General features: G+C 42.7%; 1 protein-coding gene across 2 annotated transcripts in view; it reads right to left on the bottom strand.

Annotated features, from left to right (window-relative positions):
* Window positions 1-694: 694 nt before the first annotated feature.
* Window positions 695-27743, bottom strand: part of ABHD2 (abhydrolase domain containing 2, acylglycerol lipase) — a 36052-nt gene continuing 9003 nt past the window's right edge. For both annotated transcript variants that reach the window (XM_058811165.1, XM_058811166.1), the window contains exons 2-11: window positions 26977-27057; window positions 25998-26198; window positions 17712-17887; window positions 16633-16800; window positions 13662-13845; window positions 10077-10169; window positions 8313-8423; window positions 7744-7813; window positions 6940-7024; window positions 695-6031 (exon numbers count right to left, since the gene is read on the bottom strand). In XM_058811165.1, the coding sequence (XP_058667148.1) occupies window positions 5835-6031; window positions 6940-7024; window positions 7744-7813; window positions 8313-8423; window positions 10077-10169; window positions 13662-13845; window positions 16633-16800; window positions 17712-17887; window positions 25998-26191 (1278 nt within the window). In that variant the 5' untranslated portion in view covers window positions 26192-26198; window positions 26977-27057 and the 3' untranslated portion in view covers window positions 695-5834. The remainder of the gene's footprint in view (window positions 6032-6939; window positions 7025-7743; window positions 7814-8312; window positions 8424-10076; window positions 10170-13661; window positions 13846-16632; window positions 16801-17711; window positions 17888-25997; window positions 26199-26976; window positions 27058-27743) is intronic.

The following is a 27743-nucleotide window of genomic DNA, read 5'->3' on the forward strand; positions in this document are numbered from 1 at the left end:
CTCTTGGGAGGTGCCTGTGGCTGCTCAGCACTCCTGTGACGAATTGTCAGCCAGGAGCTTGCTGTGATGGGGAGACACAGAGCAGCACAGCAGAGCTGGCAGCTGAGTGACTGAGCAAGGCAGGAAGGAGCTCTGAAGTGGATCTAACAGCTAATTCACAATGGCCAATAAGTTACAGATGAGGGCTATTGTGTCCCACAGAGCACCCAGTCCAGCTGCCCCAGCATGGCACCAGTCCCAGTTACCCTGCACAACTCCCTCCCTTGGGCTGTAGGCAATAAATCACACAGTGGAGAGCTGTTAGGTCAGGTGAGCAGTGCTTTTGTACACTCAAGGGTCACAGATGTCACTGTCCTGGCCACAGGAGCTGGTTTGTGTTTCTTCTGCCAGCAGCTGAAAGATCAGGCACTGCACTTGCTCTCACATAGGGAAAAATAGCAGCTGTTCTATTCCAGCAGCAAAAATAACTCTTTTTCAGTAGTTTCATGGCAGATGTGCCCTTTTGAAGCTGATGCTATACCCATTCTCCACCAGAGTGGCATCAAAGACCTCTTCTTGGGCAGAAGACAAAAAGCAACCAGGAAAGGCTTGAGCACCACTTATACCACCTTCCCCCAGCCAGCTCCCCAAGCTGAGCCTCAGGGAACACTGAGAGCCTCTGCCAACATATGGAACTTCACACACAGGCACGAGCTGGAGCACTGACTTCAATAAGTCCTTTATTTTTAAATAAAGAAACCCCACTGAATCAAAGATAACAAAATTACATTTTGTTTTGCAATGACTTCCATTTTACACCACACAAGAACAAAAATTAAAGAAAAAAATCAAAGACAGTTTTATATATATTTATATATAATTTTAAAGGTAAACATCAGCAGATATAGAAAAATTGCATTGCTAGTTGCAAATCATCTCCCCCGCAGCTCTCAGCTCCAGAGAATCTGACTCAGAACATGGCAGCAGGGAGGGTGTCTCAATATACAGGCTTCTTCAGGGCAGCATTTAGAGATAGTTACAGAATATAATTTTGCCAAATTGAAAATATTTCCATAGTCAACTGCTCACCAAGACCACTGGAAGTCACTCTGCCTGTTCTAACACAGCTGCATGAGAGAAACAAGGGCACAGGTCTCCTCTTCCCAACCTCTTTACACACCTTTTTGGCTAGGAACTTTCAGAGAAAGAGGTTATGCTTTCTCAAGAAGAATGGCTAGAGATCTGTCACTGGGAATTACAGTCAAGTATCATGTAACAATGAGACAAAATGCCCCTTTGGAAAGCTGTTGACTTGGGCAAAGCAGTAGGATTCAGTTATAACAAATACAAATGGGTTTTATTTGGCTTTTTAAAAATTTTAAAATAAAGACTTTTTAGTTGGCAGAGAACATGAGATGGGTCAACATCCCAGCAGAACTATAGTAGAGATCCAAGAAGAAAATTCTGTATCTTCTCTCTGGTCATACAAAAACTTTGATTACAATGGGAGCTTGTCAGTCAGACCAAAGCAAAGGGGCTTTGTGCCACCTTGTACAGATGGTCAGGGTAACTCCAGAAACCTTTCCAGCACAGCATGGAAAGCTGGCAACTGCTTTGACTCATTGATGGCACTTGTGCCTAAGCTGCCCTGACAGCTGAGGAAGCCCAGGCCAGTGTCACTGTCACTGAGAGGAGGGTACAGGAACAGGGCACCCTCCCTCGGGCTGGTGCTGCTCTGAGGCATTCTAAGCTTGGAGAAAAATCCTAAAGTCCTCACAAAGAAGGGCTGTTTGCTTTTCACCCAGAAGCCATGGAAGAGACACTGCTTTGAGTCACTGTGGCTCCAGCACCTTCCCAAATGAGCCAACCCACAGAAGGGATACAGACATGGAGTATGACTCAAACCAGAAACAAGATGTTCTTTACAACAAGTGACTTACACAGGCAGCACAAGGCTCAGGCCTTCTCTGGTCTCACAAAAAAAGATTGAAGAATTTCATTAAGCTCCAGACAAGCACAGCATTTCCAGAAAAACCTGGAAGCAATCCAGGTGACTAAACTGGCAATTAAGTCCTGAAGATGGTACTCTCTGCTCTTTCCTTTGAGATGCAGCCACTTGAGCAATTTACCTCCAGCTATGCTGCTGGAGGGTTAGCAGACAAAAACTTTGGGATTGCAGGATAACAAGTCACACTTAAGCAAAGCAAATCCTGCTTCTATGACTCAATTCCTACTGCTAAAGGAGCAGAGAGTTGAAAGTGATCCACTGCTTATATACATTGTTATTTTCAGCCTTGAAACTGACTGCAGCCAGTTGTGGGCTGCCCACAAAGGTCCTTTAAGTCAGCACTCAATTGTGCCATGTGCATCACTGGTGTGCCTCAGTGTCTGAAAATTCATTCACCAAAAAGCAAAGCCCCAAAAGCTCTGACAGAGCTGTTACTGAAGTCTCTAGATATGCTGATGTCAGGGGAGGAGGAGGAAAAGGGCAAGGCACCATGTGTCAAAGGGCTGTGGTCTAGGAACTTGTGACAGGCCCAGGAGAGATGACACACACGTAGCTTGGTTAAATTCAGTACTGGAGTTAATAGTTCCCAACATTTTTACTTAATGCCCTGTCTTTGTATCCCATACCTTCATAAACAGAAACTGCAGAAAAACACTCAGGAAAAGGATTGCAAGGAAGTTCACTGTTTGCCTTTACAGTGCAACTACAACACTGCCAGACACACCTGAAAACACCTTGATTTAGAACAAAGGGACAATTAAAAATGCTGGCAGAGCTCATGTAGTGGAAGCTGAAGTTCCTTGTGCTCAGTCAGAGCAAGTCTGAGCTGCTTATTTACCATCTTCAGATACCTCCAGAAAAACAGCAAAGGTGATGGTTGGACCAGCCTAACCATCAAAGAGTAATTGTTCTGCAACTTGCTGTCTCATTGAGAGGGTCCTCAGGGTTCATGCTCAAGTGCTACTTACATTCAGTGATGGGGAAGGTGTGTCTACCATGAGACTACCCATGGAAGAGCTCTCCTAATGATTTTTCTAATCCCAGTTTGAAACTAAGCAGAGCACATGTCAGATTCACCAAGCTGTAATCTTGAACTGCTCTATCACACCACACTGCAATGATCTACAAGTGCACACTTCAGCAGCCTCATGTGTTTGGACAAGAGATGAAAGACTTCACCTCTAAGACTGAAAAATTCAGACTGCATTTAAGGCTGGGTTCACTGGGCAAATAAAGACCACCTGCCCACACAACAAGAGTAGTATTGCCTTATTTTGGGAGATAAGAGCATTTCATATGAGACTGGACGAAGTCTGACTACAAGTCTTGCTTTGAAAGAAGCATCAAATTTGTTGAGATGGAGAGAACAGCTTTTTTTTTTTTACACTGCTTCCACCTACAGGCTTAAGCTGAAGCTCAAGCTCCAGAAACCTTGCACAAAAAAGCCACAACAAAAGCTGTCCTTCCCCAAATAAGCCAGACTCAGTCAAGTCACAAGTGATTTGAGCAGTTTTAGATTCAAGTGCAAAACCAGGGCAAAGGAGCAAGACAGAGACCCATGGTACTTCTGTAGTGGAGAGTTTCAGAAAGTCCACAGCACTGGCACTTCTGAAGGCTGGGGTTGTGGGGTAGGAAGGAGTACTCCTCAGAAAGGCTCTCCAAGTTTAAAGAAAAATCTCTACTTGATTAGACAAAGGTACTGCTCCTGCTGCTTTGAGAACTGTCCAGTTGCTCACCTCATTTTGGGAGACTTAGACACCTAAATTTATACTGTAGCTATTTGATGTGTACATGTGTTGTTTACACTTCTGCTGAAGTGAGGAGATATTTAAGTCATACCAAATGAATATTACATGAACACTACTTAAGCAAAAAAACTGAAATGTCTTTTATGACATACTTTAGTGATGCAGTATAAGAACATAACACAGAGACAAGATATCCATCAGCTAAGAATATCCTTGCTAACTGATGCCCTAAAATAGTTCTTAAGGAACAGCCACAAGCACAGCCAAATCTTGCTGTAGCTTTACTTAGTTTCATCTTCTCTTTGAAGAAAAAAAGCCGAGATTTACTGACTAGGAGAATGTGCAGACATCCACAGTTCACCGTGGATCACAGGCCAAGGTGTTTGGCCTAAGGCAAATGAAAGGAATTTCCTGATATGACAATGCATCTTTGCTACAATAGTTAATTATTGCTTTATTAAAATGAAACCCCACCTACTCAACCTACTGAAGTTCAGGGACAGGGCAGTCCAGGAGGCTTGTTCCCCAGGTTTGTTGTTACCAGCCTGAAGACTTGCAGCTTGTTTCACCCTTAAGCTATAAATTAAAGTGCCTGAACACAGACCAAGGCTGAAGCAATAAAGTGCTGATGAGGGAAGTTGTGACAGGAAAAGAACTTCACTGACACGGTGATAAAGAAACTCTATGGATGGATTAATGACTCTACAACATTGAGAGAACAAACAGTAAGGGGAAAAAAAAAAAGATTTTTACCACTAGTTTCAGTCTCCAGATTGTCATGGGACAACTTTCCTTTAACAACTATTTTGGCACAGACCATAGCTGCCACTTGAGGGAAAAGCACAGGTGAGTAGCCAGCTTTCCTGCAAACAGCTTTCACACTTCACTTTGCACATTAAAACTAGAAGGGGATGTCTGGTTGTGGAAAAAAAATTCTGGTGAGAAAGAGCCCAGTGTCTTACCAGAGCCAGTAATCCTACAGATTACACAGATCTGGAAGTAGTCAGCCATGCAAAGATGTCATTTCAGCTGCACAGGGCTGGGGACACCGGTTCCACATCAACTGTAAGGCAAGTCACATGTCTCAAACCCACCTGATGCTCTGAAAGCTAATGGGAGGAATTTTGGTATTATTTACCCGGACATAAGGGGAGTAAATCTAAACAGATACACCCTACCCCCCACCAATTAATCCCTAAGAGAGTACAATAGCTTTCCATAAAATAGTCTTTCAAGCAAATTGAGCTCACAGAAAAAAGTCCTGCAGATTCTTAATCATGGGTTTCCATTTGGAAGCTAGAGCCAGCTTTAAAAAGACCCAGGTCAAACAAAGAATCCAGTACTGAAAAGAAAACAGTATTTCAAAAGAGGCAAAGGTGACAAGAAGGCGACTGATCAGGTCCTGAAGTGAGAACATGTTTACACAGAAACATTAACTGGCATTACCAGGCTGCAGCTTTTCTCTTCTTGGAGATGCAGCATAAAGCCACCCCAATCCACTCACAGCTCAAGCATGGAAAAGTTGAATATTTTTAAAGTGATTCACTTGTACAAGTGCATTCCTAGGTACTAAAAGGTTTCCCTTGAGATGGTGCAAAGCTGACACTACACTTGCAGTCAAGCACCTGTTTTTCCAAGCCACACTATAGTGGCTTACAGGCTGAATCACTCACTGGCTTGTGGCTTGGTACAGGGATTTTCCAGCACCCAGAGAGAGAAGAGAGCCACAGTTATCCCATCATCTACACCTAAACAAATGCTGCAGATCAAGTTTTTGACCAGCAGGTAAAGAGATTTTGACATGTGAAACTTCTGCTATATTAAAGCAAGCAGTCTTTAGCTCAGTAGCCCTGGAACAAGCTACAGACAGCAACTCAATTCTTCAAGCAGAGCAGTAAATTACAAATCCACGTGACTGGATATCCAAAGAGGCTCTGACCAGTTGTTAACCTCTGCTTTAACTCAATTTTGGAAAAACACATGGTGATCAAACCCCAGCCATAGGATATCAAGGAGAATGGAGACCTGAAGCAGCAGGTGAGGGAACAAGATGCTCCCAAATAGAGATTTACTGAAGTGATCCAGAGTCTTTGGGTCGATTACTCCTGGCTAGACACAGCCTGCTCAGCATCTGAGCAGTGAGGCTTTGTCTTCTCCCACTGGCAGATGGCATTGGCATACTGCACCACGAGCTTATCCATCCAGGTAAGGGGCTCTGGGAACAGCACAGATCCCTCAAAAAATCCCAGGTGGCCTCCATGAAGGGGCAGCACATGCATGACATTCTCCTTTTTCTCTGTAAAAGAAAAAGAGGCAGAAAATTCCAGGATAACATCTTAAGATGACAATGAAAGCATCTTGAGTTGCCAGGACAATGGCTGCCCAAGAGATGCTGCTGACTGGGCCCTAACAGTAATAATAATAATAATAATAATAGAAACAATAATAAAAAAATACTGCTGTAAGAATTGTCATTCTTTAACAAATGAACACCTTTAACTCACATTCCCTGGAACTAGGACTGTTTGCATCATGTCAAACTGCACTAAGCTCTGACAGTGCATCAACCATCTTGTTGCATGGACAGTGAAAAACTCTCTGTGCTTGCTTCTCTCTGAAAGCAGCTGGGAATAAATTCTCTGCTCACAGCCTCTGACCAGGAAAAGAAAGAACCCTGCTTCCCTCCCTGTGCACCAACTCTCTGTGTGATGAAGCAGCAGCAGCTCCCTCTTCTGAGCTTCTAAGGATAATTTACCTTTTGCCTTGTTTGACGACAGACAGCTCAACTCCTTTCAAGGGAGAGATCCCAGTTCAGTGCCAAGTGACAGAGCCATGCATGCACTGTCCCCATTTCATCAGCAAAGGGGGAGTTTATCTGTGCTTCATCCAGACTGTCACCACCACCCATCTTCCTACTAAATCCCAGTGAGCAATGGAGATGTGAGGAAATCTTTTTTCATCCAGGAATGTAACCTGCTGCTATCAACACAAGCAAGAGGTGCCTGAAAGGACTGAAATTCCTCCTGCTCATGATTAGCCTTGTTAGTTCTAGCAATTGGTGACTTAAAGAGGCTTAGCACACTTCCCAGAGCATTACAGATGTAAGGAGGCAAGTCAAGCTGCTTTGAAATCAGGAATTGTGATGTGGTAAGCAAGCTGTAGGTACACAAACATGCCCAGCTGGAGGAGACTGATTCAGCATACCTGAAAGAGCTCTTGGAATTGATAGAAGACTCTCATGAACAAGAGGGTCATCAGCAGCATTAACCAACAGAAGAGGAACATTGATCTGCATCAGGAAACATGACATAAAAAGAAGAAACCAAACCAGAAAGGGGTTAGTATTTGAATGTCAATCTACCAACTGTAAAAGTATCTTAGCATAACTCAATTAAGATCTTATTTCAGAGTTAATTTTGCCTCAAAGAAAGAGGCAGAGAGCAAACAGACTGAGTCCTCACTCTTAGAATTGAAAGAGCTACACCCTGTTTTCACTCTGCATTGCTTTGCACACCAGGCAGCTATTGCCAGCTCTGTTATGGACACCTTGGTTAAAGTCCAGGAAACTCCCTTGGAACATCTCCATTCTCTGGTTCAGTAGAAAAAGGAAGAACTGATCTCAATTACACTTTGGCAAAAGTTTGCTCAAGCATCTGCCTGTCAGTGTCCTGAGTCTCCTCCATAGAATCCAGTAAGCCTTTCTTCCTTGGAGGTGCAGGCTCCATGCAGGCACCCATTTCCCACTTTATCCTCACACTCTCAGAGCAGTTCAGCTGAATGTGGGGCTTTGTCTCCATCTCTTGGGTGCTATCACCTGCCAGAGTTATACACACTGAAGAACCCAAATAATTTAGCCCCAATGTTAGAGGCAGCAAGATCTGAAATTCTACTTCAATATACTGTGGGTGATTATTTCTGAAAATCCCAGCTAAGTCATCTGCAGGTATCACAAAAGGAAACACAGAGTAATTTCCCTTAATGCAAGAACAGCCTGCTGCAAGAGCTTACCCTGTGCAAGTAATGCAGGCAACTTTCCTCTTCATAGTATTCCTTCAGTGAGCTATAACCATGGAATTTCCTGAAATAGAGCAGATTGTCATTAATATCACCTGTACCAGCCATGTCACTATTACTTTTAAGTGAGGACACATGCAGAAACAGAAATAATGGCTCAATTTCCATAGACAATATTTTAATACCCAGTCTCTTTGCAATACCCTTTGGCAGCACATGCCTTGATGGTTTCTGTGCCTTCTCAAACATTCTGAGAACATGGGCAAGTCAAACATGCAAACTGAAGACCAGCAGCCCTCAGGGTGTTTCTTTTAAAACACCCTACTTCACTTAATTGTACATGTAAATGAAAGGAAGTTAGGATCTTGTTCATCTTTCCCTAAAAGTCTTTTTAAATACAAACCCAGCATAGCTTATAAACCTCAAATTTACTGAACAATTTGAAGTTGTGTTCACTGTACTTCAGCAGAGTCCCACAGGCACAGCAAGGGGCATACAAGAGAAACACTGGGAAGAGAAGGTACCTGGAGTTCTACAGGGGAGCAGGGAATTGCCCTTCATACCTCATAACATTATCATCAATCTGCATAAGTGATGTTGCTGTATAGAGCTTGCCCAGATCAGCTTCTGACAGGCTATGTGGCTTCTTCATGTTATCTCCAAAAAGAGCTTGCCTGGAAGAGTGACATCAAGAATTACATCCAAAAAACACAAGGGCAGTAAAACCATGACCTGTTCAAGGACAACTGAGTTTACTAAATCTGACAAGATAAGATCAGAAGTGGGTTATATAAACATGAGGCTTCCTTGGGAGCAAGAGCAGTTGTTTGTCCACTTACCTTAGCAGCAAGACATAACAAACCCCAGAAGCCTCTTTGTAGGAAAAAATGTTTTCCTTATCTACTGAAAAATTGCATGAGGGGGCCTTCTTAAAAGAAACTTCCCAGAACAGAGGGCACTAAGGGTATTTGGACTTGAGGCTACATGTTAGAGGGAGAGATTTTTGGCTTCAGATGAAACCTGTGGGTGGTTTGGGTGAGAGCACCAGCAATGCTCAGCACAGCATTTCCTGCATCATCTGGTTCTAAAGCCCCCAGCACAGACTTCAGGCTACCACACACAGAAATTACTCAGGGTATTCCCTTAGCAGAAAGCTTTTACTATGGACACTTGTCATAGCTGGCTATTGCCCTCAGGAGAGGACATGTTTCTTTACCAGAACAAACTTCTTCCCAAACTAACAGAACAAAGGCCACAAGTTGGAAAGGGATTTGTATTCCCTTTGAGAGGCAGCTGCAGGGCAGGCTAGGTTTGATTTGGGCAAGGTAGAGCACAAGTGATTATGGAAAAAGTTTGCTCAACACACTTCCTTTCAAATCAGCACCAGTCTTTTTGGGTTAAGAATTGAAGCACCCTTTAATGGGAGCTTACCTAACTTCACTTGTCAAATTTGTTCAAGTTGTCTAAATATTTGTAAACCTGGAATGAATTACATGGATCATCCTACATTGGCCACCCTCTTTCTACAAGTGTTTCATACTGCACAGGAGTGTAAACAAAGAACCAGAAGTCTGAAGTGACACATGCTCCTTCAATGAAATAGGCTTTAAGATATTCCCCTCCTTTCTCTTCAGTCAGGCAAATTCCAATACAGATGAGGTATTTTCTTGTCTACAGAGTACCACCCAGAGAACTTTTTATGGGGAAAACAACACCAACATGAGCATGTCACCTGTTTAGCACACAAATTTCTTTTGTTATGCAAGAGCAATGGATCAGCAAGAGCAGCACAAGGATCCTACAGCACTCCAGGAACAGCAATGTTAAGTGTTTTGCTGGCTACATGCTCTTTCTAGAGGAACAGCTAGAAGCCAGAGCTACAGGTTTGACTATTTGCTTATTTGATATGCAGCAACTCCATACAGCAGATCTGGAAGATTAGTCCTACCTCAGGTAGGTGGCAGAACAAGAGGCTCCTTCAATAGGGAATTCTTTGGCTAGAAGTAAAACAGATGCAGAACACTCTACTTTGAAGTCTAATTGCAATGTTTTCCTGTGCACGTCTTGTTTATTCATTAAGCAAGTTCCCACAAAACACAAGGAGACAACAATGTCTTCCTTCTAACAAAATGGCCAAAGCTTGTTTGTCTATTTTACAGTATAATGAGATTGACAGGGGCTCACCTTCTCTGTTGGTTCATCTAAAGATCTACCAAGGAACTTGTGCTAAACCTGTGAGGAGTCCTATTTTAAAGGACCAGGCAGACAAATCCAATACAGCAATTGACCCAATCAATACTGTCAGTGTGAGTGATGTACTGCAGTACCTGTGAGAAAGGATGATCTTCTTCATGTTGTCTGCCATGAGGAAGTTATAAAATCTTCTGCAATGATCCCACTGCATGAAGGTTTCCTGTGCCCTAGAAAAAACACAGCAGAACAAACAAAGCTGTTAATGGAGCCCTTGAAAGATCAGATTAATACACTGTTAACATCTTATGGCAGCCTGGGGGCTGTGTAAACAAACCTCCAGGCCTTCTCTGCCACAGCTTAACCTTTTCCAGGAAATGACTTCCACTTTGATGAAGTTTGTTAGTATCAGAAAACAGATCTGCAGTCTCATCTTGCACAATACAATTAGCAGTTTTGATCAGAGCATTTAAGAGCCATCAATCAAGATCCATAACACTGACAAGAGGATTTTAGTATCCCTTTGCAGAAGTTGAATGTAATTTACATAATGGAACTTTCAAGGAAAGGGCTAAAACCTGTTGCTCAACAGTGTTGTCTATTGTGTAATATAGCTCTGCAGAGGAAACAATTTGTGCAGATGTTTCCAATATATACAGATACTATTATTGTTTCAGTTCATTGGCAGGAACTGTAGGAATAAATACTAGCTGCAGCTGCAAGTGGCATCTGAGTTGAAGTCTTTACCTATTCTCAAAGCAGAAGAGCACTTCACAGCTTATCTGTTGTTAAAACAGAATTTAAGCCATCCAGAGTTGTGTGAGCTCTGGCAGACACCAGCACTGCTTTGCTATGCAGGGTCATGGGCAGGTTAGAGCTTTACTCCTAGCAGGGCTTGCTGTTGCTGAGGGAACACACTATCATTTACTGAGAGACTGAAGAATGCTGGGAGCAGCTTCAGCTACTGAAGCTCTCCTACCACTTAAACATTAACATACCACAAGAACTACTGTAGATTTAGCATGACCTTCCAGGCTACAGCTTGCAAATCCCCTACCAGGCAGGAACAAACTGTTTTCTTGTAATTAGCCATGTTGGAGAGTATGGATTTAAAAAAAAAGAAAAATCCATTATCTATTTGTCTAGCCAGGTTATACCTACCAAGAAGACTGGAAAATGCACATTTCTTTCTTCATAAAAGGTTTTCCAAGCAAATCTATTAAGTTATCACAAGATGTTTGAAGTTGAAGCTACTACATTTCCCTGCAGTTCCTGTGGTGTACAGCAGTTCTCCTAATATGAAGAGCTGCAAGCATTAAAAAAAACCCCACAGGCAGCTTCTAGTATTGTGAGGACTGCCCAGGTTTCAGAGCTGAGGTCTCTCCCCACAGCCTGGAGCTATGATGAAGATGCATTCCACAAGATCAAGAAGCAGAATCAAGCCTATGCAGGCAGAGATTAAGGAATAAGGAGACCTGTCCCTGTTTAGCCTCAGGGAACACATTCCCTAGACTGTTAATTCATTAAAGATCTCATTGTTCTGGCAGATCCTAGTATTGCTGCTGCTCTGCAAAGGCTTTCCTATTTGAAATCTTTGGTTCACCTTGCTCACTAAATTTTTTTCCTTTGCTTATGAAAGTTATTTGGGGAATAAATGCTGGACAAGCTAATATTTTAAAAAATGGAACTGTAAATTAAACTGGTTATGTTACCAGGGTAATTCACTTCCATGTAGCCCTGAAGGCTGAAGCCAGCTATTTTCATGTACCAGACTAAGCCCAGGAAATCAGTGGCTTCACCATTCTACCTGGAGGTGCTTTACACCTCCTCCTCCCACTTCCATAACCAGGGCACAAGGCCCTCCCTCCTCCTGCCCTTTGCCCAGTAGATGTTGCTTCCCTCTGGTTCTTCAGCTAATTAGCACTTACAGCAGATGTGGGCATTAGGAAGGGAGACACAAGACCTGAAATCCTTCCTGCTGGCTGTCCAGTAATACAGAGCAGATGTTTTGTGGCAGGAGCTTTGCTAGGAGATGTTTACCCAGCAGGTGGAGGCAAGAGCTCAATAATCCACACAGCCCACACCATGGGGTGCATTAAACTCAGGGGGGAAAAAAACCCAGTGAGTTGTTTTTCCACACAAATATCCAAGTGGAGAATTGCTAATCAGGTTGTCCTTGCCATGCAAGCATAATAGCATTACTCACAACAGCATTTTGGAGATCAGGAATACAATATTGCATAATTGTAGAAGATGAACCAAGTGGACCACAGCCAGATATTATCCCTGCAAACCCTCTCTGATGGTTGCAATTAAGGAGCTGGCTTCAAAAGGATGCTCTGTGCTCTATGCCAGAATCCCAGGATAGCTAAGAACATTTTACTTGAAACAAAACAGAACAGCTGTTCCTGTAGCATCTGTTCAGATTTTAAGGGTGTAAACTAGCAGCAGATGATACACTTTTTTAGCAGTAGTCACATCTGACCTCAAAAGGGATTAGATAGCAAGAGTATTACAAGCATATCAAGCTTTTACTGACATCTCAGTGCTTCCAGAAAAGCTTTTTGCTTTTACCTCTTCTGCTTTGAGAATAGGTAAAGAGCCTGATTTATAAAAGGTGTCTTCAGGCTGCTGAATAACAAACTGGCCCCTACACAGACAGGGCAGCAACAGCACCAAGAGTTCCAGCTACCCTGACCAGGCTTTGAGGCTGAATTCCATAGCAAGCCCCTCACAGACCTGCTACAGTTTCACCATTCCTATCAGCCCAAGGGATTATGACTCAAATACCTGAGTTCTAACAGTCCCTTTTGGCTTGTAGGTAGTCTCACAGCTCAAAATTGCAGGTAAATTACTGCAGAGTCAGTTGCACCTTAGTAATTGTCCATATGTACAGACAGTAAAAACTGAAAACAGCAGCTTAGCCAGTTACAGTGCTTTAATCTCAATTACCTGTGCATATATGGAAAGGTTAAAGTGCATTAGTTGAGTTCAGTTTTCAAGCAGCACTGCTGTACCCTCCATCAGGACATGCAAGTGAAGCCATCACAGCTCCTAAAGTGCCACAACCTTGTCTTCCAGGTGGGGAAACATCAATATTTTCAGGCTTAAGGGCTGTAATACTTTTCCACCCCACCTTCCCCACTCCTATAAGACAGCTGTGAGCACCTCTCCATCCCTTGATCACCCAGCACTGTTTCAGTGACACTAAGAGAGGAGCACAGACTGACAGAGTCTGTGCTGTGCCTTTCCAGTCTCCCTGGGTAAGAGCTGCCAGATGAAACTGCACACTGAGGCCAAACAAGCTATTACAAACCATGGGATATTTCTCAGAGTGATGAGACAGTGTAAACTATTGCTTGCAGACCTGGCATCAGCTCAGCAGCTGCTCAGGCTGCCCAGCTTGCCTGGTTAATTACACCAGGACTGCACAGGGAATGCCACTTCTTCACTCTAGCCATGAGACAGCATCACATGCACAGCCCAGAAGCTGCCAGCACGTACCTGGACAGGTACACAAAACCTGTTTGCACTGCTGACCAAGTTTACTTGTGCTTGCAAATCAGCAGAGCTTCTGGTGTTCCTTCAGGAGGGTTTTATCCTACACAGTCTGTCAGATCAGTTCATGCAAGAGAAACACCCATCTTCACCTTGCCCTTCCAGATATCTGCTCCCTCCTGCACTCCCAGAAGAGAGCAGCACAGAGAAAGCTCCAGACCCACCTGAGTGCACTGTACCCCTGGCACAAGCTGACACAGCACAGCACTCGCTCCTGGTTGGCCTGGCTCTCTCCCAGGTATTTGCACACTATGTTTCCACCCAGGCTGAAGCCCACAACAATCAGCTGGGTCTGAGGGTAGGTCTTCTTGATGTAATTCACCATGGCACCAAATTCCCAGGTGCATCCTAAAAAGAAGAACAAAGTTTAAAAAAATCATCTAATATATTTAAATTCTCATTTGAAGCCTCAGTTGCTTTGAATTCAGCTTCTTACCCTTTCTGACTTTTCAATAGCCTTAAGGTTTTAACAGCTCTGATTCACATGTGTTCATACATCTGTGAGTCCTGTGGAGCTTAGCTCATGCTTAGTTCTGACAGAGTGCCAAAGCAAGATGAAATTTAGTTGCTTAAAAATCATGGTGACAGTTAACATGACAATCAAAACGCTTTGTTTCTAAAACAGCTTTAAAAAGCAGAGTCCAGCAACTCTGGGCTTGACATTACCATGCAAGAGCAGCACACATCATTGCTTTCCTGAGGCAGTTTGCCACTTTCAAAGTGAAGTGAGGTATTTGGCATGCAGTTTGCTCCTTTGTTTTTAAGCAAGATGATATGGATCCCTAAATCCCCGCTGCCGTGGGGAGGGGAAAGGAGTGGCTTGTCAGGAAGAGCTCCCAGCAGACTGCTGCAGAGCCTGACTAAGCAGGTGATTTCTGGAATCAGGGAGAAGGGTTTAAGCACAGATATTCAACCCTTTGTAGCCAGTGAAAAGGTAAAGATCCTGCAGCTCCCTGAAAGACACATGGGTACCCCCACACCAAGAGAATGGTTAAGTGTCTCTATAGAGATCTGTTCCACTGTCAGCAAACACCCACTTGCATCCCACAGGCACTGAGGGATCCAGTTTCTGGCAGTGCTGGCATCCTCCAACTGTTCGACAGACTTGAAGACCTCCACACATACAACAATGTGAATACCTACAAGTATTTCTCCTGCTTGTGAGTATGGGAAAAGGAGATATGGAGCAGCAGCTACAATAGTGATGGCGTTAGTACACTGGTTTCAAGTGTTTATGCAGCTTGTTAACCTTCCCTTTGGATTTAAGGCTGCAAACCACAGGAGGCATCACATGGACAACAGAAATAGAACTCCAGATGTTTCTTCTTGTCCAGAGTCAAACTCAGCTCTATTCTGTGGAACTTGTCCAGAGAGATAAATCCTAGGATTCCAGCATTCCACCCTGTAGTAACCTAACACTGCTCCACTGCATCCCCACCCCATCTGTAGCATCCTCAGTGGACAGACTCCAACTTAACCTAGCTCTGGAGTAAATCCTGAGCACCAGAGCTTGTTTGCTTCAGTGGAACAGCAAGCTCCTGTCTGAGTGTTTCAGCAGGGCTTGGGCACTTCCTTGTGAACATTTTTAATGAATAATCTTCAAGATAAATTCTGTACTGCTCTGGTTTCCTCTAGAAGAAGCCAGCAGTCAAAGTACTTTAGTGTTTGACCTTCATGATTTCAGGGCAGCTCAAAAATCCAAAACGATAAAATCAACAGGTCAAGCTTGATATAGAGGCTGGGATTCAGCAAATCCCAAATTTAGGCTACTTGTTCCTCAGCAAGTATGCCTGGAACAGAGCAAAGCTGAAAGGGCACTGAGTTATTTGGGTAGCAGGCAGAGTAAAGTCTACTGAACTTGTTGGCACTTTACTTAAGAAGCAACTCTGCCAAGTGATTTACTGTCTTACTCAAAGGAAGTGCTAGTCATTCTTCACCCTTTCCAGGGCTATAAAAGACTCAGAAAGGTATGTCCCAAGAGATGCACTACAGAATAACATCCTAAGGCCTAAAGCAAAGCTTCATGAAAGCAAACTCTTAACTTCTATCAAAACAGCAATTGCTTTAACATTAAAATTTAGTTTTCAAGACATGGTAGTGTTGCAGCCATAACAGCCCAGGGCCTCACTACAAATGAGGGTATTTGGTATTCCTGAAGTGTTTCCCAAAGAGGAGTATATTTAACAATTCTAAAACAAGCAACAAAGCATTATTATTTGCCTGCCAAACCTTGGCATCTCAAAGCACAGTATTTCTGTTTTGACAATTTAACTGTTCAAGATAACTACTCAGTTAATCCAAAATCTAAGCAGTAGTGCAGCTAACTTTAAAAAATAAAGCCTAAAGTCTGTTAAACACAGAATTGACCTATAGATACTTGCAGCAAAGAGGGAGATGAGGGCTCAAGAGAGCTCAGGAACAAGCAGATTAGGTCATGGGCAAAGAGGCCCCATTCTACAAGGATCACATTACTCACCAAAAGGGCAATTAAGGCTGGAGTCACCCTTCACACAGTTTCAGATCATTTATTCCTTTTAATTTCTAGGTTAAGAAAGACTTCCTTATACTCAAGGTGAGAGCCATAATCATGGCAGTTAAGCACTACCCACTTCTGTAGTTTTATTGTCACACTCCTGAACTCTTGCTGTTGTTGACTTGTGTAACATCCAAGAGCAAATCCTCACATGAACCCCCTAAGATATAAATGTACTTTCTGGATAGGCTGGTACAAACTCCTCTCAGGCTGTATTTTACAAAGCCTCAGAAGTGGCATTTATCCTTCAGAGACATGCTTGTTTCACATTCCATCAAACTGGAAAATTCAGTATTGCTAAAATCATTTTAACAGGCTCAGGGTAGGCACAAAAGGGCTTTTTTCCCCAAAATTTTTCTTACAAAAAACTGCCTCCTTGATGAGAATACATGTGTAAGAGCTTGCAGAATATACAAAAGTGAATTTAGTATTAGCCTCCTCTCTTCCTACCATGTAAATTCAGTTTAGTTCTTAAGAAACAGTACAAAACTGTTTTACCCCCACTGAGGTACAGCAGTTCTGTTATTCTGGAGGAGGCTGATCAATCCCTAGAAGTTCCATGAGCCTGAAAATAAATTCCCCAGGTGCCATGAAGTACCTACCATAGGTAAACATCCGTGGTGAAGTGAGCTCAATGTTTGGCAGGGCTCCCAGGTGATTGAGCACAGCACATCTGTAGCCATTTTTCTGGGCATAGTCCACAAAGGTGCGGATGTACTGCTTCTCACTGTGGTTGGCAATCCCTGGGCAGATCACCATCGTGACATCCTCTGTGCTCAGAGAGAGAGGGAAGTTGAGCAAATGTCACTTCATGCAAATTAAGAGAGTCAGAAGGTTTCCATTTCAGATGCGTGGGAAACCACCCACCACAAGCAAGCTAGAATTCCTACCAGTCTGCCAAAAATCCTGGATGGGACAGGAGACCAGCAGCTCTAGTGCTTCAGATGGGAAAAAGTCATTCATGCTATGGGAGATGAACTGTTTTTAGCTTCAGGGAAAGCTGTGCAAACAGTTCTCCAGGCACTGCTTAGAGACCCAGAGTACATTCTTCTGTCTGAAGGACATTTTTGATGCTACACATGTTCTGCCTTCTGACAGCCTGTTGTGACTGCAACGTGCATGGAAGCTGTGGAGCCCAGCACTCCAAGGAGATTGGTTTATTCTATTTCCCCCTCATTTCCCCTCTAGAGCTGGGTGTAATGCAGATTTTCCAAATGCAGCTCTGCTAAGCACAGACATTCTGATCAGCTGACATTAACCATCATCTACTTTGTGGCTAATCTAATGATATTTGATCTGCTGACACTGTTCACTAGTTTAACAAGATATCATTTCATCAACCAAGAAAGTAATTGCTGTGATTCAAGTAAGCAGAGTAAATTACATTCAGGATTATCATATGCACTTAAAATTAACTGTAACTCTCTTGTGCAAAGCTCCAACATTACCAGCTCTAGCCACTGAATTTTTATCTCATTAGAAAAGCACTGCTCACAGCAATAAAGATAACAGTAACTGTCCTAGTGCAGCACTGTACCATGAAGATCTCAACACTGACAGTTTAAAAAGAGAAATCTGCTTTTTCTGAGGGCCAAATGGGAGCCATGGGGATCTGCAGATGAGGGACAGAGCACACAATCAAGGTTAGCAGCTAGACACAGGCAGCAGCTGTTGGACTGACCTCCAGTGCAGTGCTCAGAGCGTGGCTCAAAGAGATCAAAGGTGGCTGTTGCTCCATCTGGCATGGTCAGGTACTTTCGGTGTCCATTTGGATGTGGTGATCTCACTCTCCCCATTTTTCCATAAAGAGCTGTCTGGATATGTCCACTCTTCCCCCAGATGAGGGGTGGAATGTACCTGAAAGGCAGTAATTAATTGCTTACCCCTGCTGTGTTAACAAGCCCTTGAGAATCAGCACTCCCATAACAAATCTCACTAGCTCCCAAATAGAGCAACAAATATGGAATTGTTTTTGCTCTGACTCAACTGGCAGCAGTGATCTTTGCAGCCTTACACAAGGGGAGAGACCAAAACACTCTCAAAACTGAAAAATCAGCACTGATAGCAGGAGCCAAACCCCAGACATTCCCTATATTGAGATGTTAGAGGAACAAATGCTTCTCACTAAATACACAGAGGCCTTGTGCCTGGGTGAGATTGAGAGTGCCTGTTGCCAACCAACCACAGTGACCTCCAGAACTGTACAGTGCTGTAAATCTGTTTTAATTGAAACACTGAAGCCTCCTGAGCTGAGCCACATGAACTTGTGTAAGCACTTGTACAAGCCAGTGGCAGAAACAACAAGATTCACATCAAGTTCCAGAAAATGGAAAGCCCCAAGACTTGATAGCTGGGACCATTTTACACAGAACTGTTTTACTAAGTTAAGCAAAGAGCACAGTACAGGTTGATTTTGCCTTTCAGAATTAAGTAAAAGTTTGGACAGTGTTAAGAGAATCAGTCAGAACTTGATCAAACTTCACTAAGTAACAAATCCCTTTCAGTAAGAGGGGTGAGTCTACCAATTACTTATGCTTATCAAGGGTATATTTAAAGCTATGTGACAAAGCAGATTGTCTCTCTTTTCCTGGCTTACAGGGCCTCAAAAAAGAGAAACACAGCTACGAGCTGGAAAGCATTAAAGGCTTAGTTATCAGATTTTTTTAGCACAAGCAGAACTGCAAGTGGTTTAACAGGAAACATACTGTGCCCTAGCACCAACACCATGTGGGCAAGTCACCTGGTCACTCTAAGGAGACTGAGCCAATGCCTTGAAAAAGAGAGTTACATCAGCTCTGAACAGGAAAGCATGAATGATTTATTGTTGAGAACAACAGCAGTCCCAAGGAACACACTTCCAATTAAAGGACTTGTGGTCTCTGGTGCACAGACCAGGGCACCCAGAGGAAGCTTGAGAGCTTCTGACTTCACCTTGGATCCTGAGGGATTAGCAACGCCCTCCCTGTTGTGTTTTGGGCTTCCTGCAATTATTCCTTTTCACTTTGAGAGAGCTTATGAAGCAGAGATCGTGTTCTTCCCTGTTCACAAAAAACCTAGGCAGCTCAGCACACAAATTTACTGCTTAAGCCCATAATCCACTAGAATGTGACAGAAACCCTACCTCTGTGCTCGGACACTCCCTCTTCATACAGCTGGACCTTTCCCCATGCCAGTGCTTATGTGTCATATCCGCAACTCCCTCCTCCCCTACACGCCATAAAAATGCTTCCTATGAAATAAAAACCACTTGGGGTTGTTTAGCAAGACAAAAGCAGCAGTATGGCCTCTTTCTCCTCAGTCTTTTCCCTCATCTAGGAGGGGGACTTCTTACAGTCAAAGCCATATTTAAGGGCCAAGCTTCAGCATGAGTAATGTACTAGTACTCCAAGCAGAGATTTGTAACTGCTACTGAGGCATTAGACATATTTCTAGTTTGCACTAGAAAAGTTTTAAAGCAGCTGAAGCTCTGAAATACATGCAAGTGTTCAGGCAGAAGCTTTTTATCTCACCAGTCTTTTTGTTTAGGCCCATCAGCCTTTAAGCAACAGACTTGTGAAGCAAAATACATTCCTTAATCCAGGCTCAGGACACTGAGCACGACGACACTTTAACAGCAAAAGGGAAGAAAGCTGCCCAGGTAGCATAGATCTTGTATTATCAGTGGAAAAACAAAGACATTAGAGTTTACCTTACCAGATTGATACAAAACAAGGCAGCTAATAAAAATATTACTTCTGCTTACCAAGACAAGTTGCCAATCTAACCTACTACAAAACCCTGTAAAGCCTTTACAGTAAGAGTGGTTCCTCTCTTTTACTGAATTCAGGTAAAATCTGTTCTCAGCTGAGGACAAGGTATCCTTATAATCTATAGCAGAATCAGACATATGATCTGCCTGTCACACTATTTCTGTTGACCCTCCATTTTGCCAATGGGCAAATCTATTTTTGAAATCTTCATGTGACTTTTATGTCTCTTGCTGAGACAAAATCTACAAGAACTTCCAAGAGCAAGTACTGAGCCTAATAGTGCAAGACTGCACAAGGCTGAAGGATGGCTCATCTTTTTACACAGGGTTTGTGTGGACTTTCAGCTTTCTTTTACTAAACCCACTCAAAGAAGAGAGCATGGAAAGAACTCTGCAGTCCTGAAGGTGCATGATACCACACGGGTGAGGGAGAAAACTTGCCAGGAATTGTACGAAATGCCTTTACCCTCTGAAAGGGCAGATCAGATCAATTTTATTTAAGCCTATTACGTGAAAAGCAGCTCCAGAGATATTCCTATCCTCAACTCAGCTGAAAAAACCTAACTACCCAGTGCTGATAGCAAGAGCTAGAACAGATTGTTTTGTAGTGAAGTCAACATTCCTCCTGGCAAACAGCTGAAAAAAGATGCTTCTCCAAAACAACCCTCCTGCAGACAGAAGAGCATGTACTCAGGGCATTGTTCCTGTGGTTTACCTTAAGAAAACAAGCTCAGCAGGATGCAACACAACCATGCAGACTGAGCAACTGAGTATTCAGTCTAAGGGGCATTTGAATACTGCCCTTCACATTTTATGCTAAAACTATAATTACTGCTAAATTTAACCATATCTTCCAAACAAGGGCTCTTCACTCAAAAGCAAGTAGCTTTCCTCCAGCATTGATAACAAGCAGAAACAAGGAAAGCACTCAAGGAGGACACAGCAGATTTTAAACTCCTTCCTCTCTGTCTGCTGTAAACTGAAATGGTTCTGAAAAGCAGTGTACTGCAGAGATTACTCCAGCAGAGCACAAAAATGGTTCAGTACATATCCCTCAGTGTCCTGTTCCAGAGAAGCTGCTCCCAGATGTACAAAAGCCCAGGAACAAACACCATGTCCATAAGCAGCATTTCCACTGTTATGCAATAGTGGCTGATGGTGACAGGAGGTGAGCAGTGAGCACCAGCCAGGAGGACCTCTTGCCAAGGCCTCCACATGAGGACAAGGACAGCATAACAACAACCCAGACAAGCATGTGCTGATAAAAAAAATTCCAAGGGAAAAGTTGTGTTGTACCAAAAATGGAGATTTTTATTTCTGTGAACCAAAAATGGCTTCCTAGCTTTCTCCAGATACAAAGGTTTTTTAACTGATTCATTTCCCTGTTTTGGTTGGTTGCAATAGATAGCAGGCACCCTGAATCATGATAAATATTTGAAGCAGTTATGTCTTCCAGTAAGCAGCCCTGTAGCTTCCAGTAACTCTGTAACAGAAGGCAGAGAGAACAGGCCTGGGGATGGCATTTACTCTTTATGGAAGGTCACTTACATGGCCCAGCAAGTACAGAGTTCACTACCCTTAAGTGGCTAAGTGAATTCACAGCCAGTTACATAAATCTGCTCACCAGTGTTAGTGTTTGAGCTCCAAACCTGCATTCCAGCTGTGCAGCACAGCATCACATCTTGATAGGTGGCTGCCCACAGTGCTGGAGAACAAGACAACTCTTAGGTTTTCCCAAAAAATTTCTCCTGGCATTTTTATATTTAAAACAATTCCAGCATGTGATTGTAGATTAAATTTAGTGACTCTCAGGCAGTAGATTATCATTTTAAAGCACATACATAATCCAGTATGCAGGAATTTAGGAAAGCAGCAGCTGTATAAGCAGCTCACACAAAGCACATAAAAACTGTGCTATTTTTATTAGCAGGCATCAGCATTCAGGTCCTCAAAGATGTGAAGTGGAAGTTCAGCAACAGGCTTATTTCTGGTGCATTGCTTCATTTCATCTGAGGAGATTAACACTTTAAACATTAACTCTTACATAGCCTTTATGCGTACACTGGATACTGATGGTGAGAAAACAGTCTACAAATTGCCAATGTCAGGATTCTAAGAATTTTTGCCTGCATTACAACAGGTAAGATTATTTTCCCCTTTACAGAGCAGTTTGGAGGTATTTAAAGAATGTTTCACAAAATCAAACTTTTAGCCTTGTCCTTTATTTGATGCTAGGCAAAGCAAATTGAATTCCAATAAAGGAAACTCATACAGAAGTCTGCAGGGTTCAGCCCTCAACCCCAAATATGTAGAAAGCAGCTTTTTCTGCATCAGCTCAGCTAGACTGCTCAATGTGATGAGGACACAGCAAAAAAAAATTGTAACAAAAATATTTAAGCGACTTATGGAGCTTCTACATTCCCCGAGTCTCAAAAAAGAAACAAATGGAGTAGAAGTGTTTGTCTGCTGCCCACAGTACCTGTGTGAAGTCAGAACTATTTAAAAGTACTGACTGGCCCCTTGGCTAAACCACCTCCTTCACCATTTAAGAAGCTTTTATTTAGCAAAGAGCCCATCACACCCCTCCTCCCCCACTGAAATACAAGAAGTATTTTAGTCAAAACAAGGCATGAGGATTTACAGCACTTCAAATCTCCCTTGCTGATAAGAGCTGGAGAACACAAGCCTGCTGCCAATGCCACAGCACCCAGCAAAAACTCAGACCCCCGAGGCTGCTTCCTCTGCAAGGTCAAAGCTTCAACTTACCAACAGGGAGCTGCCATTCTCCTCTACCTTTCAGCATGTTCACTTGCCAAAGCTTCAGGGGTAACACCGCTCTTCTAGTTTATTATTCTCCTGGAAGTGTTCCTCCCAGAGTAAAACACCTAGGAGTTGACAGGGATCAAACACTGCTTTGCTATTAGGGGGAAGAAAAGAGCACTGAAAAGCTTGAAGACAGCTTTTCTGACTACTCATCTCCTTGCATCTAAGAGAAAAGTAGTGACAGTGTAAAAAGAGTCTTCTGGTACCAGGCAGCCTGCTCACCCAGCACAGGTTGGTGTGCAAACAAAGGATAAGAAGGATGTAGACTGGATCTTTGACAGTGTTTACTAACAGGCTTGACAGTCATTTGCCTCAATCTTTGAGGAGCTTGCCTTTACTGATGATAAAAAGTGTGCAGACAGCAAGGATAATTATTTTTGATATGGATGGCACGTGCTACATCTCTACAGAAATAAAGATACCCACACTTTGTTAGAATAAACTGTAAACAGCCAAAAATGTCTAACCTAGCACAGCAAGCACTGGCCAAATTTACCCTCATGAATCAAAGAGCCAGCACTGCATTTCTACAGGAATAAGAGCAGATGAAGGACTTTCTGTACCCTTTTGAAAGGCAGGAAAAGGACACAGCTGCCACCAGCAGTTGGGCCCAAGTGCTCAAGGGCACCAATAGCTGTGCTGAATTGCAAGAGCTTCCATATAAGAAGCAGCAATTTGAATGGAAAAGCCTGATTATGCTACTCCACTTGGTAAGCCAAAGTACAGAGCTGGACAGGGTCAGAGCAATGGAAAAAGGGGTAAGAGAATATGAGCTCTAGGAAGACAGATTCTCTTGCTTCTCAATGTTTGGCAGATATGTAGAAGGTTTCTGGCAGTTTACAGAACTGTAAAAACCAGTACTAACATCTACAAGTACAAGGTACCTGGCACACAGCCATCTCAAGCAGTTTTACAATTCAAAGTTCTTAAATTATTCATCCACCACCACTTGGCTTACTGAATGACACCACAGTTACAATGCACTGAATTAGACCAGAGGTTAGGATTGTGCCATAAAGGGAAAATAAAGTCCAAAAGTGTTTACTCTAAGAATTTTTAAACACCTGCATAGATAGCAGAAATAAAGTTATTCTTTCTCCCTGCCAGCCTGTTTTTCATAGCAGTGCCCTCACCCCTTCCTCCCTTAAGCAGGAGCTGAACAAACCAGGCCTGAAAGTCAGCTCACAGCCATGAACATTCCTCTGCACAGAAGAATTGGTCTTAAAACAGATTTGACAACAAACTCAGTACTAATATAACAGAAGGGATTGCTGGGCTACTTATTTTGCTTTCATGGTAGAATCTGAAAAGAGCTGCTTAATCAGCTTTCCTAACGCTCTGAATAATTAGCAAGTAATCAAAGCCTTGCAAGATTTTTTGGTGGAGTACTGCACAAGCTGTTTTCACATAGCTTTTCCCTAATTATCTTACAAACAGTTTCATGCATAATTGCAGGAATTTAAATACATTTGTTTCCCTGTAGTCTCCAGGTGACTTTTATGCCTAAAGACAGGATTTCATTGATTTTTAAAAAGTTTCTATATTGAAAAAAAAGTTTGTGATAACATCACTAGAATAGTAAAAAGAAATAATCACATATACGTCTTAGAGCTGTCTTTCCTGTAAATCCTTTTAGCACCCAACAGCAATTATATTCCTAACAGTGCTGTCTTCCTTAACAGAGATATAGAGGTAAGAGGACTGAACAGTTATTTATTGGCACATCTTGTTCTGGTTTGTTTCAGCTGAGTTTGCTTCCTTTTGTCATGGAAGTCTTTCAGACAATATTTTGCCCAAGAACCAGGTACTGGAGAGGACTGCTATAGTTTTCAGAGAAGCTGGCAAGCCTGAGCTCAGCTGATCCAGAGAAAGCAAACAAATCAAACTTGCACACGACCAACACAACACCAGGGTTCTGCAAGCAGCTCATCACTCCTGCAATTAATGCACAACAGATGCCTCAATACTGCTGGACATGTTTTGCATTTTCACTCTTTTGGGAGTGCTTTGTTCTCCAACTGAAAGTCAATAATACAGCAGTGCTAGGAGCCTGTGCTGTGAGAACAGAGCTGAAATAGCAGGGAAATGGACTCTAAATTAGCTTACAATCCATTTCCAAAGACTAGCCTGATACCAATATGCCTTCAAGGCAGGTAATCAGCTTCATGCTTGCTCTTTCAGTGACTAGGGACATGTCATACTGGAGTGCAACACTGGGATGGCAACTACCTGAAGTACCAAGTTACTCAAACCTCCTCAAGGTATTTTTTAGAAAAGGAATTGCTTTGCAGTTAAAGCAGTACACATAATCAAGAATCCAAACACATTTGTTATCACTAACCTGGAGTACATCACAGAAACCTCTCTGGGTTCCAATTTCAACAGATAACAATGCTTTGTTTCCTCTAAAAGTTTACAGAGCCCACGGCCTAACATCTTAAACCTTATGTAATCAAGGCACTGAACACAGCACTGCTAAAAGCCTCTCATCTCCCCTAAAATGACTATCCTTAAGTCAGCTTGACTTTTGAGATCCAAAAGGAAAGTTCATGCAGCTGCACTCAGCACTTACTATATAATTGATGTACTTAGAGCTTCTAAATAGGACTTGCAAGTTTTCAAAGTGATTGCAGAAGAGAAATACTGTAATCAAAGTCCTTGTCCCTCCAAAGCCTCATGAAATTGTACTAAATGCTTGCTATTATTGGAGAATGGTCTTGGTGAAGCTGAGGGCAGCTGCACTGATTCTGGAGGTCTTGGAATGGAAGATCAGGGATCAGCCTGCTCAAATACACAGCTGACACAAGGTCAATTTGAAAGTGCATTCAACAGGCTTGGAGCTGGCCTCTATGTCATTACTTTATTAAACTAGTTAGGATGTGCTCTACCAGTAATAAATTTCATTAGTTTTCAATCAACTTGAAGTACTTCTGATAAGAGCAGGCACTTTAAAACTAATAGCCAACCCTGTATTCATTATAAGGGCACTGACACACCATGAAAATGCTTCCCTCCTGTGAGCCCCAACAGACTCCTTTCCTAATAAAAAGGAGTACAAGACCACGAACAAGTGCCAACTGCATCCATCCCTCCCCCATTTGCACAGTGAGCTGCTGGTGCTGGTATAGTACAACATCAGCATACAGATAATATTCTGTATCTTCTTCTATAAAGATGGACAGTGATGACTTTTTCTATGTCTGTGGAAGACTTCACACAACAAGGCTTGGTCAAATCCAGGTACCTGAGACAAAGAAATGCTAAAAATATTTATTTTAGTAAGAGTATACCCTGACATTCATTTGAACCCAAGTCTCTGAAACACATGAGGAGAATGGATAAGTGCAGGTCTTCTTCCTATAATACAGGTCAGCATGGAAAAAATTTACCACTTACTCTTTGGTCAGAAGTGGGCAGGATTTGAGTAGAAAGCGAGCCAAAGCAGAGTCCTGGTAAATGAGTTCAGGAGGGGCAGTGGGGCTTTTTAAATTCAAGCAGCGAACGATAACATACAGAACAGCAGCAACTGCAGCTAGCTTCACCCCATCAAACACTGCTGGCAGCTCAGAGGTTTCCAATATTGTACTCATTTTCAGCCTGCAGATAAAAAACAACATTACAGCTTCTAGAAATATAGCATTGGATATGAATATCAACTGTCATGTTAAATACACAAGTAGATTTGTCAGCCAACACTGCCAGGAAATCCTAGCATACCAACATTTGAGTTGGAAGAAAATTTAGTTAGTATTGTTCTAAACACCCAGACCAACAGAAGGAAAACTGGATGATCAGCTGTGAAGGAGATTTTTTCCTAATCAGTGCTGTCCTAGAACTGCACCAGTGTCTCAGATATCAGCAGTCAGACAACAGATGTAGGATCTTGGCCAAGACTAGTCAGGTCAAACAGGAGCTGGGTGAAAAGACAGGCTATAAAGGCACCTTGGCAGCTTTGGACAGGTGTTCCTTCACAGGTGTCTAAGCCAGACTTTAAAAGGAGCACCTGAAAGAACTACTGTGTCAGCTCCTCAGCCTGAGTTTTGCAGTTCCATGAGAACACTGGTACTAAATCCTGCCTGCACTTAAGATGGCCACTTTATGTACTGGCATTTTCAGCATTTCTTTTTATTCACTGCAGTTCTGCAGCTGAAGGACTAGATGAATATCTAGTCTTCAGAGTAAAGGAACAGAAGCAAAGTAGTATAAAAATATATCCTTCCAGCTTGAAATCAAATTCTTAAACTGATCCAGCTTATTTTGAATATACAGTTCAAAAAGCCGGCTGCATTTACTGTTGAAAGCACAGGTTTTTCCCTGGGTCTTTCCTAAGTAACATGGGTAACCCAAATAAGCTAAGTGACAAGCCAAGTCTTACCTATTTCAATTTTCTTCAAGCTAGAAAAAATTGCCAGTCCTCAGCAGACTTGGCACCGATCCACGTGCTGCCTGAGCTACCCTGTGGGGGGAAAGCAAATTGATTATTAATGATCAAGCTGCATTCTTCAGCCAGAAAGGATGAACGCAAATTTATACAAAGGTCCCATCACAGACATGGCAAGCTATTTGTGTAGTTAGTCATCACCAACTCTGATCTATCTGCACCTGAAATTCATTGCCAGTGGACAGACTCCAGACAAGCTCACTTGCCTACAGTGTTAACTCATCTGCAGCGTGCAAATGCAACTTCATGAGCAGAGAGACTCCATCCCTGCAAGACAGCGAGACATTGTACTCAGAAAACCTACCCAAATCTCTTCCTATTTAAAGCACTAGGATTAGCAGGATAGTCTTCTCAACTTTGCAGTATCTACAATGTTACTGAAGTGTGAAGCCAGTCTGAAAGAAGTTTCTGCTACTTTTATTCTGGCTTAGCAAGGCAGCTCACTCCTACAGATGGAAGCTTGTAAACAGTCTCTGCCTGTTCCCACACTTGCTTTTTGAGATGTTACAATATATCACACTTCACCATGGTGGGAGCCACAGGAGGCTCAGACACAGCCACCTAATTAACACCAGTGCACATGCAAGAAGGCTTGTTACAAGAATTTGATGCTGCCAATAAAAGAGAAAGCTTTCAGCCTGTGCCCACACCAGGGTAAGCAATACTTGCCATTAGAGCTGCCTTCCCACAGGCACAACAAA

This window comes from Ammospiza caudacuta, chromosome 10 (assembly GCF_027887145.1).
Source record: "Ammospiza caudacuta isolate bAmmCau1 chromosome 10, bAmmCau1.pri, whole genome shotgun sequence".
In the NCBI taxonomy this organism is placed as follows: Eukaryota; Metazoa; Chordata; class Aves; order Passeriformes; family Passerellidae; genus Ammospiza; species Ammospiza caudacuta.